The sequence below is a fragment of the Diabrotica virgifera genome, chromosome 5, assembly GCF_917563875.1.
Source record: "Diabrotica virgifera virgifera chromosome 5, PGI_DIABVI_V3a".
NCBI classification, from domain to species: Eukaryota; Metazoa; Arthropoda; class Insecta; order Coleoptera; family Chrysomelidae; genus Diabrotica; species Diabrotica virgifera.
In genome coordinates this window covers 219,908,871-219,921,187 of record NC_065447.1, presented here as the reverse complement: position 1 = coordinate 219,921,187, position 12,317 = coordinate 219,908,871, and the positions used below count along the sequence as shown (strand labels likewise).

The window sequence follows — 12,317 nt, the reverse complement described above, 5'->3', positions numbered from 1 at the left end:
AAAATACTCTGCTATGCAGACGACGCAATATTGATAGACCATGCTGTGGGGGCTCTGTTACGCCTCTGTAAACTACTACCGATAATAATTGTATCGAAATACTAAAATTTAGCATTTAATGTAAAGAGAAAACCAATTTCTAGATTTAGAAATATTGTTCTAAAATTCGGCAAATTGCAATTCTCAAATCTTTCAATAGTCACGTACAAAGCATTATAATTTATTGTCGTCACCATAAAAGTTTCGGAAGACCGGAAAGGATTAAGTTTATAGATGTGAGATGATTCACTGGCCGAACATGCCTATTGAGAAATTTACGTTCTTAAATTTAAACACACAACGTAAAATAATATAACAATAACAGATGTTTACCTAATATCAGACGACAAGATGGGGCCCATGATCGATTGGGGCCCCCCGCAAGCTTCATGCTGCGGGGGGCTCTGTTACGCCCCTGATAATTAGGCTGTATCCTTTTTTAAATAATAGGTTTGTTCGTAGAACGATCAGCAACCGTTGCCAACCGTCAGACGCAAGCGCGTTCGTAGTCTACGAACTCGAACTGTTAACTGCGCAGCGCTAACTGTTAACTGCGCATGCGTCTGATGGTTGGCAACGGTTGCTGATCGATTGGATCGTACTACGAGCAAACCTAATAAGGTTACATTATAATAAGGTTGCAGATAATTTTTTGTTTTGTAAATAGTTAGGTTGCATTTTTTTTGTAAATTATTAGTCCCCTTTCATTTTACATTTATTTTCCTCCAAATGTTTATTAAGTATCTACTTGTGAACAAATATTTTTTCTACAAGATATTTCTTGCATTTCATTATTCTGCGCAAATCCTTCGGTACACCGCACACTAGAATACAGCACAGGGCACAGGTATAGACCGCCTATTACTTAAGGGTCTCTACTTAGTGGATTTTTAACAGATCTTAAGTTTGTTAAGGTTTCATATAGAACATTTCCACTATATTTAGAACGTTCTCATTTAGAAGATTTAAAAAATAAGTAAGCAGTATCGGCATTTATACAGTGGCGTAGCTGAAGATTGCGGGGCCCCTCCGCGACAGTTTTTGTGGCCCCCCGTATTATAAACAGAACGACAACTAATAACAGTATAATTACTAAAATAAGTGTAAATGACAATAGTTGGCCTTTCTTTAATAAGTCTTCATTAGTTTATGAATAAACATGAAAACATACATGTATCTTAATCCGACAAACCTATTAGTAAGTTGTTGCAATATTATATCTAAGATAAAAGTACTAGTGAAAGTGATTTGTATACGGAATATTTTAATTGTAAGTAGATGAAATTTATTATTTGTGTCTATTTGGATTGAATATTTCAATAAATCACGACAATAATCTCTACATTATCCAAATCCATGAACGGGTGTCACAGCGAAAGCTGTGAGACAGCACCGGAGTTGGATTTTAAATAAATTTAAAAGATGTCATCTTCCAGTCAACCACAACAAATTGCATCATATTCAAAAGCAGTTAGCCAACCACGCAATATATTAACTCCAGACAGAGATCAAGCCATTTTATTTAACACTCTAGAGAATTGTACAATCAATGACTATCTTGAAGGATTGAGTCAGCATATAGAACCAAGAAATATAATTTTCGCATCCCGTATATCAAACGGTAGAATATGCATATATCTATCATCTAAAAACTTAGTAGACAAATTCCTAACAGAAACAAAGAAGATAAAAGTAAATGGAAATATACTAGAAGCAAGAAGATTAATAACTCCATCAGTCCGCTTAATTCTGTCCGGTGTATGTCCAAGTATACCTTCGAACTTAATTAAAGACGAATTAATAAAACTAGGTCTAAATCCTCTATCAGACATATCATACCTAAGAATAGGAGCAACCAATCCTGCTTTCAGTCACATTCTAAGCTTCCGACGACAAATTTTCATTTCACCTCTGCCAGACAACTTTGTATTACCTGAATCTTTTTTTGTCGAGTTAGAACAAACATCATACCGCATATTTATAGCCCAAAACGACACATGTTTCAAATGCAAATTAACTGGACACCAGGCAGCTAATTGTCCAAATATTTCATCTCATAGCCATCCTTACAATGATAATGCAGTGCAAACAGAGATGAAACAAACTTTACCAATAAATCATACTCAACAAGATAATCCGCAAAATACTCCCACAATTTCAAATACCATTCCCTCCACACCTACCATGTCTTCTCAAACCACATCGCAAACAGAAGCCATCCCGCATTTATCAATAAACACAACCCAACAACCACCACTACAAAATACATCCATACATTTAACCACGTCTTCAGTCAACACTACAATCGCAACACCTACATCGTCTGAGTCATCCTATAATATCCAAAAACAAAAATCAACCTCACCCGAAGCAAGTCAAAACTTACCTCTAAACAAAAATACACAGATGAATACTCACGAACCCCAGATAACTTCGGATAAAACAACAGGAAAAAGAACCTTAGAAGATGCAACATCGCCACCCGCCGAAGACGAATTCGAAAAACCTAAACTTCAATTAATGAAAAAAACCAAAACTGACGACAAAAACTTAACAGATGAGATAACAAATCTTAAAACGTTTTTAGAACCAGTTCGAGAATATCTAGAAAAAAGCGAAACACAATTGTTAAACTTTGATCAAGTAGTGGATTTATTCGAAAATATACAAGGAGCAAAAGACATAATCAGCATAACAAAATTATACTCAGATGACTCTCAGGCACTTATAAAGTTTCTAACAGAATTACATCCATATTATACCGATAAAAGAATGAAAAACAAAAGCACCAGATTAAGGAAAAAACTTGGCAAATACATTGGTTTAAAAACTTCATTCTCGGGAGAAGACTCCGACTCGTCTATAAGCTCTTCTAAAGAATAATTAAATTCACTTCTCTACTTCAATGGAACTTAAATGGGTTCTATACCCATTTCGAAAAACTTAAACATATTATCTCTGAAACCCACCCATCTATTATCTGCCTACAGGAAACAAATTTCAAAAATTCAAGCCACGTATATAACTTTCGTAATTATTCATGTTTCTACAAAAACAGATTAAACCAAAATATTGCCAGTGGAGGAGTAGCAATTTACGTAGATGAAAAATTCATGAGCACACAGTTAACAGTGACTTCAAATAATATTGAATTAATAGCTATCTCAATAAATATACCTCAAAAGATTTATATATGTAATATGTATATCCCACCAAATCAATCCATATCCCAAGAAGATTTAATAGCTATTATGGAACAAATTCCTTCACCTAGAATTATCGTCGGAGATCTTAACGGCCACAATCCGATGTGGGGCTCCATAAAACTCAACTCGAAAGGTCGTATTATAGAAGACATAATAACATCCCAAAATCTGAATCTACTTAACGACGGAAGACCAACCAGATTCAACATCCAAAATGGCACAACATCGGCAATTGATATTTCTCTGTGTGACCCAATTTTGTCCACCACATTAACATGGGACGTACTACCCTATTTATACGGTAGTGACCACTACCCCATTATAATTTCTTTAACACATCAGAGCACAATAAATATTGAGTCATCTATCATAAAGTGGAATATTAAAAACGCTGATTGGACTAACTTTACCAAACAAATTGAACAGGACATTAACCAAACCAACTTCACATCATCAAACGACATAGACAAATTTTTAAGTACATTTTTACAAATGATCACTAATGCCGCCATGACATATGTAGGAAAAACAAAAATATTAAAGAAACATAAGCCTCTTCCATGGTGGACACCTGAATGCAGCCAAGCTACGAGAGAGTATAAGAAAGCTTTCAATAAACTAAAGCGTCACAAAACAGACGAAAACACAACGGAATACAAAAAACGACGAGCTGAGGCAAGATACATTCTAAAAAAGAATAGAAAAGAATCCTGGAAAAAATTCATCTCATCTCTAAATACCTCTTCAACAATAAGTACAGTTTGGAGAAACTTAAGAAAAATCTCTGGTAAAAGCCAACCATATAAAATTCCTTTTCTAGCAAAAAATAACAAAATAATTAGAGATAGAAAAAAAATCGTAGATATGTTAGCAGACCAATACGAGTTAAATTCCAGTGATGAAAATTATACTGACGATTTCAAAATGCATAAAAACAACGTAGAAAAAAACATACTGGGATTTGACGAACATGAGATTCACAACCTTAACGTTCCTTTTTCCTTAATAGAACTTGCCGAAGCCTTAAACTCTTCGAAAGATGCAAGCCCGGGACCAGACGGTATTCCCCTAGCATTTCTACTACATCTTCCAGACAATGGGAACAATTTATTATTAGACCTTTATAATTCAATCTGGAGTAACCAGGTTTTCCCTTCAACCTGGTCCGAAGCAATAATACTACCTCTTCTCAAACCTGATAAATCCCGGACATCACCAGAATCATATCGACCAATATCTTTAACCAATATTATATGTAAAGTGCTAGAGAAAATGATAAATAAAAGACTGAGATGGTATTTAGAACAACAAAAATTTCTTATCCCACAGCAAAGCGGATTTAGGCAAAATCGATCCACTGTAGACAACTTAATAGACTTAGAGTCAGGCATACATGAAGCATTTGCAAATAAGCAAGATTGTATCGCAGTCTTCTTTGATATTAATAAAGCTTACGATACTGTGTGGCGATTCAATATCATAACGAAATTGCATAATTGGAATATCAGAGGAAATATGTTAAAATTTATATCAAATTTTCTTCAATCTCGCAGCTTCATAGTTCGATCAGACAACGTTAACTCAGATAAAAAAGTTCAAAAGAACGGAGTACCACAAGGATCAGTTATAAGCTCAACCCTTTTCCTAATAGCCATAAACGATATACTTCAACAATGCTCACCAATTGTCAAAGGAAGACTATACGCTGATGACTTAGTTTTATTTGCCAAAGGAAAAAACTCTACATCTATACAAAAACATTTACAACAAACAATCAATCAGTTAGAAACATGGTCTAGGTCTATCGGATTACAATTCTCACCGACAAAAACTAAATGTATTCTATTCACAAGAAAGCATAACACTCGAACTCCGCATCTGAAGCTATATAACCAAACCCTTAGTTTCACAAATAATGTCCGATTTTTAGGTATGGTTTTCGATCAAAAGTTATCATGGAAAAAACATACAGAAGAACTTAAAAAATCATGCCAAGCAGGATTAAATGTTATGAAAACTATTTCCAGCAAAAACTGGGGAGCAGATCAAAATACACTATTACACGTATATAAATCTTTAGTCAGATCCAAACTCGACTATAGTACGATAGTTTATTCATCAAGCAAAATGTCAGTATTGAAAACCTTAGAAACTGTTCAAAACGCGGCTCTACGAATAGCTACAGGTGCGCTTCGAACGACACCAGTTGAAAGTTTACAATGCTTAACAGGAGAACCACCCCTAAGTTTACGATGCAAATATCTTTCTCTCTCATATGCTTCTAAAATAGCCAGTAATAAAGAACACCCTACTTATACCAATACATTCACAGATCGATTTCAAGGCACTTTCTCTGCAACAAGATTAGATCCACCATTTTACGAAAGAATTAGGAGAAACCTTCATGACCTACATCTTCAATTTCCTGAAATTATCCCAACAAATTTCCCAACTTCTCCACCCTGGTTAATACCAATTCCCAAAATTAATACTAACCTTAGTATATACAAAAAAAGTGAGACCATAACAGACCTAATCAAACAATCATTCTTAAAAGAAATGGAAACCTTTAAAAATCACTACAAGATATACACTGACGCATCCAAATGATCAGACGGTGTTGGTGCAGCCATCCTCACACCCAATACATCATTAAAATTTAAATTCAAGCCTATTACGTCGTCATTCACTGCAGAGTTGTATGCAATATTACAAGCACTGATCCACATAAAAGAGTCGAAACAATCCCCGTCTCTCATAATAACCGATTCACTCAGCTCACTTAACATTATCAAACGTCTTTACACCAATAATCCAATTGCCTTACATATCCAATCAGAAATAGCGATCCTAAATAAAAATAAGATCACTGTCGACTTTATGTTTGTCCCATCACACTCAGGTATACAAGGAAATGAGGAAGTAGATCTACTAGCCCGTTCAGCATCCCTCAGCCAGGACTCCATCCTTATTAACGAGGTTTCTTCCGATGACCTGAAGTCAGAAATAAAATATAAAGTGTTTAGTGCGTGGCAAAATAAATGGAGTGCGTCGCAAAATAAACTCAAGGAAATCAAACAATCAGTGAAACCGTGGCCGCAAATAATAGCGAACAGACCCGACCAAGTGAAAATAACACGTTTACGGCTGGGACACAGCAACCTAACACACAAACATCTCTTTACGCGAACTGTGCCGCCTATGTGTGAAAACTGTGAAACAACACTCTCCGTGAAACATATATTAACTGAGTGCAAAACATATGAAACAATAAGAAAGAAGTATACCATCCCAATGAATATAAAGGAAGCCTTAGGAGTAAACATGAATGTTAAAAACACAATAAATTATCTTAAAGACTCTGGACTGTATCACCTATTGTAATTTTTATTAACTTTACTTTTGTTATATTTTTTAGATCGCTAATAACCCCTGTGGTTACAGCGTAAATAAATAAAAAAAAAAAAAAATATTATATCTAAATTTACATTGAAAACATTAAACATACAAAACTTTTTTTGCTAAAAGTTATCTTTTCGTCACAGCTGAGCTCATCGTAAAATTTTTTTATACGTTTTATCCGTTTATTTTTAAATTCCGGTGTAATACCCTACTATTCTGCTATTCCTGCTGCTTTTGCTAAAGTTTCGAAAATCGAATTTCTCATTTCTAGAAGATTATCACGAGTTTTTTCAAAAGGTTAAAGGGCGACCGTTACCTCTGCCGTTTTAGATTGCAAAATAAGTGTTGATGTTAGATTAATAAAGTTAAGTATTTTAGAGTGAATAATAATATTAACGAAAAATTGAAAATTATTCATATGCTCTAATAATGCATTTGCTTGTAATTTTTCATCGTTTTTTAGAGAGAAATAAAATTTTCGTTAAAGATTTCGTTACTTGTCGGAAAGCTCGACGCAAAGCCATAACGGCATCATGTCTGGATGACCACCGGGTTTCACATAACCTTGTGTTGGTAAGCGCGATGGATCCAAAGTTATAATAGTACATAAGTAGTACATCCTATCTACACTTGCAGTAAAAAAACATAATCTGTTTAATTATATCCTAAAAAGACCAACTCCTGTACACCAACAACGGCATCATTCAACACTAGGTTCAGATTATGGGATGCACAATGAGCATAGGAAGCTGTTTCTTCAATCTCAGTTATACGCCTTTGTACGCCTGAATATACACCACTCATAACCCTTGCCCCATCATACCCCTTTCCTCTGCAGTTGTGCACGGAAAGGTGCTTTGATTGTATAAATTTTAAAATTTCATTTACAAGACCTTCTGCACTTTGGTCTAACATGCGAATAAATCCCAAAAAACTTTCAACAACTTCTGCTTTAGAAGATAAATTATTTTCATCGCAAGTTACATACCGGAAAATAGAAGTAAGCTGATCGTGTTTCGAAATATCTTGAGTGGTATCAAGAATTATTGAATAAAAAATTTTTTTTTTAATTAAATTAATCAATTTGTTTTCAATTTCTTGAGCCAGCAAATTTATAACTTCGTCTTGTATTTGGGGGCTCAAGTAATTTGTTTTTTTTTTTTAGTTATTGTTTTTATCGATTAATTTAGCTAAAACAGGATCATGTTTAGCTAGTAAAGGAACCACCAACAAAAAATTACCTTTTTGGGATTCACTTTCATCTAAACTACCAACATGTCCACGAAATCGAAAAGAGTTACGTCAATTACCCGCTTCATTATTTCCTTCCAAATTCAATATTTTGATGCTTAATATGAAAATATGTTTTGGTCCCCAATTTAAAGAAAGTAGAAGTATTAACACATTGAATGCCACGTGAGTTGTATTTAACTCACGCCTTGTTTGGCCCAGGCGCTCAGTGAGTTAAACATTATTAACATTAACATTGAGATTCTCAACGTACGTGGAGCCTGAAGGCACAAACAAAAAATTTTAATGTGGCGGTTAATTTGTTAAGCTTGAAGGCTTTAAGGGGCCCCTCCTAACGTCGGGGCCCCCCTGCCTTGCGGGCCTGTCAGCTACGCCACTGCATTTATAAATAAGTTTCCAAAAACAAGCATCCAATCAATTCTAATAATTTTACCACCGAAAGTTTCAATTGTATCTATTTTTACGTAAATATCTATCAATTAACTCATCACATTTGGTTTTTTTCGGAAAGGAATAGATTCATACTTCTATTCTTAACCGGTGTCTAAAAAGAAAACTTCTCCGTTTGGCGCTAAATTTCTTTAAAAAAAAAACTGTAACAAATAGCCAACCCATCACCTAACAACCACCTCCATATAAAAAACAATTTACCTACAATAACATTATTGGCCACTGCGTCATAATCCATAGAAACCAGAAAAAATCGTAAACAACAACAACTAACCTTTCTTCCGTACGTAACGATATATTTACATTTTCTCACGCGCCACGGTGCATCCTAAGCTGCCGCAAGGTTAGTCGCACAGGTACTGACCAGCATCCAGCATCCGATCACCTGTAGCTCATCAGTATCGTTAGTACCGCCGAGATCCGAGCGGCAGCGCTAGCTCTCAGTGAGCTTGCGGATAGCCCGCCTTCTGCAGAGATCGTGCCGCCCCTTCGATCGGGCATTTGTCTCGACGAGAGAGGTCGGTCCAATAGGAGGTGGGCCCGCCTCCTCTGGGAGCGGGTGGAGTAAGGAGAATGGGAAAAAATCTAATCAAGGCAATTAGAATTGTGTAAGGATGCCCAATCTATAGAAAGTTGGTTTTTATTGCTTACACAACTAGGATAACAAGATAATATGCTCATACACTTAGTTTAAGTACTGTTAATTGTGTAGTATTTTTAGCAAAGATTTATCTCGAGTTTTGTCAGGATCAAAATAAAACGAAATTTTAAGTAATAAGGAAGTTTTTAAAGTTAAAAAATCGTCTTTGATGATAAACTATCCACAGTGTAAAAAATGTAGGTACGTTCAAAAAAGTAAAAATGTACCTACCTACCCACATGGTCGCCCATCATTACTGAATAATATTTCGTTGTCACAACAACTTAATTTGTTGTTTCAAGGAACTTTTAGACATTGCCATAGGCGCCCATACACACGGGCAGGGGGGGCCGTGGCCCCCCCTAGCTTTTCGGGAAAGAACAAAAATTAAATTTATATTACATAAACGTATTTTTGTCAAAAAATTATTGGATAATTTTTAATTGTCTATTGGTAATAGACAGCGGTCTATATGGAATGTGCATAATGAACATTTCGCACAGTCAGGGTGTGCTATTAACAAAAACATTGAAAGAGATTAGAAACGTGGGAAGTGGGAACATAATTAGTACTGTAATCGACACCCAAAATTACAAATTAAATGAATCATTTATAATACTGCAAAGAAACTGATATCAGCAAGAAATCCGATCTCTGACCGATAATCACTAATGAGCCATTTGTCTTTGAGAACTGGCACTATAAAGATAAAGTGTAAAATCTGTGAAGTGATTATATTTGTTTTCTATATTAAGTTTTGTGTACACCGAATATAACCATCTTCATAAGCAGAAATAAATTCATATTGAAAAATAATTTTTAAAATTTATTGAACATAGTCAAATTTTAGTTTGCAAAAGTATTTTTTTAGTAAGTAGATTATTTTTAAAGTGTACATTATGATGAAGAGAACAATTTTATTTAAATGAAAAACAGGTGATCTTTCATGACGAATGAGTGTTATATAAAAGTGTGTCCCAAAAGTAGCGGAAAGGTCGAATAATTCGCGAAATGAACATCGGATCGAAAAACTGAAAAATATGTGTTAAATATTTTCAAAAATCTATGCGATGACACTAAACAAGTCCACCACTTCAACCCCTGTGTGTGGAGCGGGGAGTAAATTTAAAATCTTAAAATGGAATCCCTATTTTTGTTGCAGATTTGGATTTTCCTTGTAAAAATAAGCAAATTTTATTCGAGCCATTTTGCGAATTGTGGATAGATAGCGCTATAATCGGAAAAAACGATATATCGTGATACCATAGCAAAATTATAGAAACGGTCTAATAATCTCGAGAAATATACTTCCAAATGAAAAACTAAAAAACACGTGTTTAATATTTTTCAAAAATCTATAGAATGACACCAAACAGGATTTTTCATTCCACACTCTGGAGGTGGGGTAAGAGTTAACTTTAAAATCTTAAATAGGAACCCCCGTTTTTTTATTGCAGATTGAGTTTCCTCAAAAAATTAGTAACATTTATTCGAAACTTTTTTTAGAATTGTTGAAGGATGGCGCTATAATCGGAAAATGCGATTTATTTGCGCCATCTATCAACGATTCTAAAAATGTTTGGAATATATGTGACATATTTTTTATAAGGATTCTAAATCTGCAAAAATAAGGGGGCTCTTTTTTAAGATTTTAAAGTAAAAACTTGGTTCGACACATACTCATGGTTAGTCTACTCGCCAAAGTTGAAGGCAGGGCTTTGCAAGCATTGTATTCTTTTCAAACGGGTTTTAAAGAGAGGCGCAACTTTTGTGGCACCCATGACATTTCCATTTAAAAACTAGTATTTCAATGTATGAATAATTTCTCACAACAGGGTTCAAACTAGGTTTTTTAGGTGGTTTAAACTACAGTAGACTCCCTCTATAATGAAAACTGAAATGGTGGACTAATTATCTCGTTATAAGCGGATCTCGTTATATCAAACAACAATAATATTGAAATGTTTTGATGCCTCTTACGTAGTTTATTAGGTGTCGATGGTCAACCTGAACAGTGAACAATGAGACTTCGCCGTCATAAACTGTAAATTTCCTATAATATTCAATATCGGTCGATAAACAGGCAGAAGTTTATTACAGGTGGCCGAGTTTATTACAGCACTGGCCTCGATAATAAGACAGATGTTGGGCATTTCTATGTACAGGCAGTCGGGGCATTTATTTATTTATGAACATTACAACGCTAAAAACAGGTAAAGACACGTATTCTTCGATTTCAATTTTCCTCGTTGTAACCAAATATGCCTCGTTATAGAGCGTTATAGTTCAATAGGAATTTCATGGGACACCTAATGTACCTCGTTATAAGCGAAACCTCGTTATATCCGTGTTCGTTATAGAGAGAGTCTACTGTATATATTGTCATCCGAAATATACAAAACGTAATGTGTAACATCTTCACGTTTGCCCCCCCCCTAAAAATTTTTATATGGGCGCCCTTGGACATTGCCGAATGTATTTGATTATTGTCACAATGATTGAATAATAATTGTGAGAATAACTAGAGTACATTAATCAATAACACTCAATTTATTCAGCCAATAACTTAGTTTCGTATATTTAATAAATACTGTTAATTCTGGCAGCAACTCACGTTCTTGATTTCGTAGATGACAAGCAATTACCTTGGTTTATCGTGACAACGTACAGATTTCATTAAAACAATGTACAAATGTTGTTAATATAGAGTAATATATGATTATTGAATAGATGTAAATTGATTGTTGTGACAACGAATGCATTAGTCAATCTACTACTGCATTTAATACCGAGAATCAATGCGGTCATTGTGACAATAATCGTAGTTGTTGAGACAATAAATGTTTTGCTTGACCATTTGAAAGTTAACGGCTTTTCCTTATCGTGATACCCCTAGCTTCTCTGTGTTACCGAAGTGCCGAATAATAATTGCATTTCGTTTTCAAGTGTAGTCCGTAGTAGAAGGAAGTTTTTGTGTGTCTATTATCGTGAAATGTCGGTCGAATTATTTTTAAATGTATTCATTTTTTTCGAATCCTGAGACAACTAATTATTATTTTTGAAAATTTAAATGCAAAATAAAATATTGCAGTATTATCGAGGGTCTGAAGTCCCTGAGAACCTCTATAATGATTATTTTAATAAGTCACAGGGGTGAAAATGAAAAAATTTAGTAAGTATGATTTTTAATTTCAAATAGGCATACCACTTAACAGAAACTTTTTGTTTATTCTAAGGGACTTTCTGCCCTCGGTAATAATGTAATATTTTATTCTGCGTTTAAATTTTTCAAAAATACTTATTAGTTTTCTCAGAATTCAAAAAAAAAT

The 12,317-nt window shown here is 34.5% G+C and overlaps 1 protein-coding gene across 1 annotated transcript in view; it reads right to left on the bottom strand.

Annotated features, from left to right (window-relative positions):
* Window positions 1-8,693, bottom strand: part of LOC126884668 (protein embryonic gonad-like) — a 484,503-nt gene extending 475,810 nt beyond the window's left edge. The window contains exon 1 of the mRNA XM_050650739.1: window positions 8,554-8,693. Coding sequence (XP_050506696.1) covers window positions 8,554-8,586 — 33 coding nt within the window. The 5' untranslated portion in view covers window positions 8,587-8,693. The remainder of the gene's footprint in view (window positions 1-8,553) is intronic.
* Window positions 8,694-12,317: the final 3,624 nt, after the last annotated feature.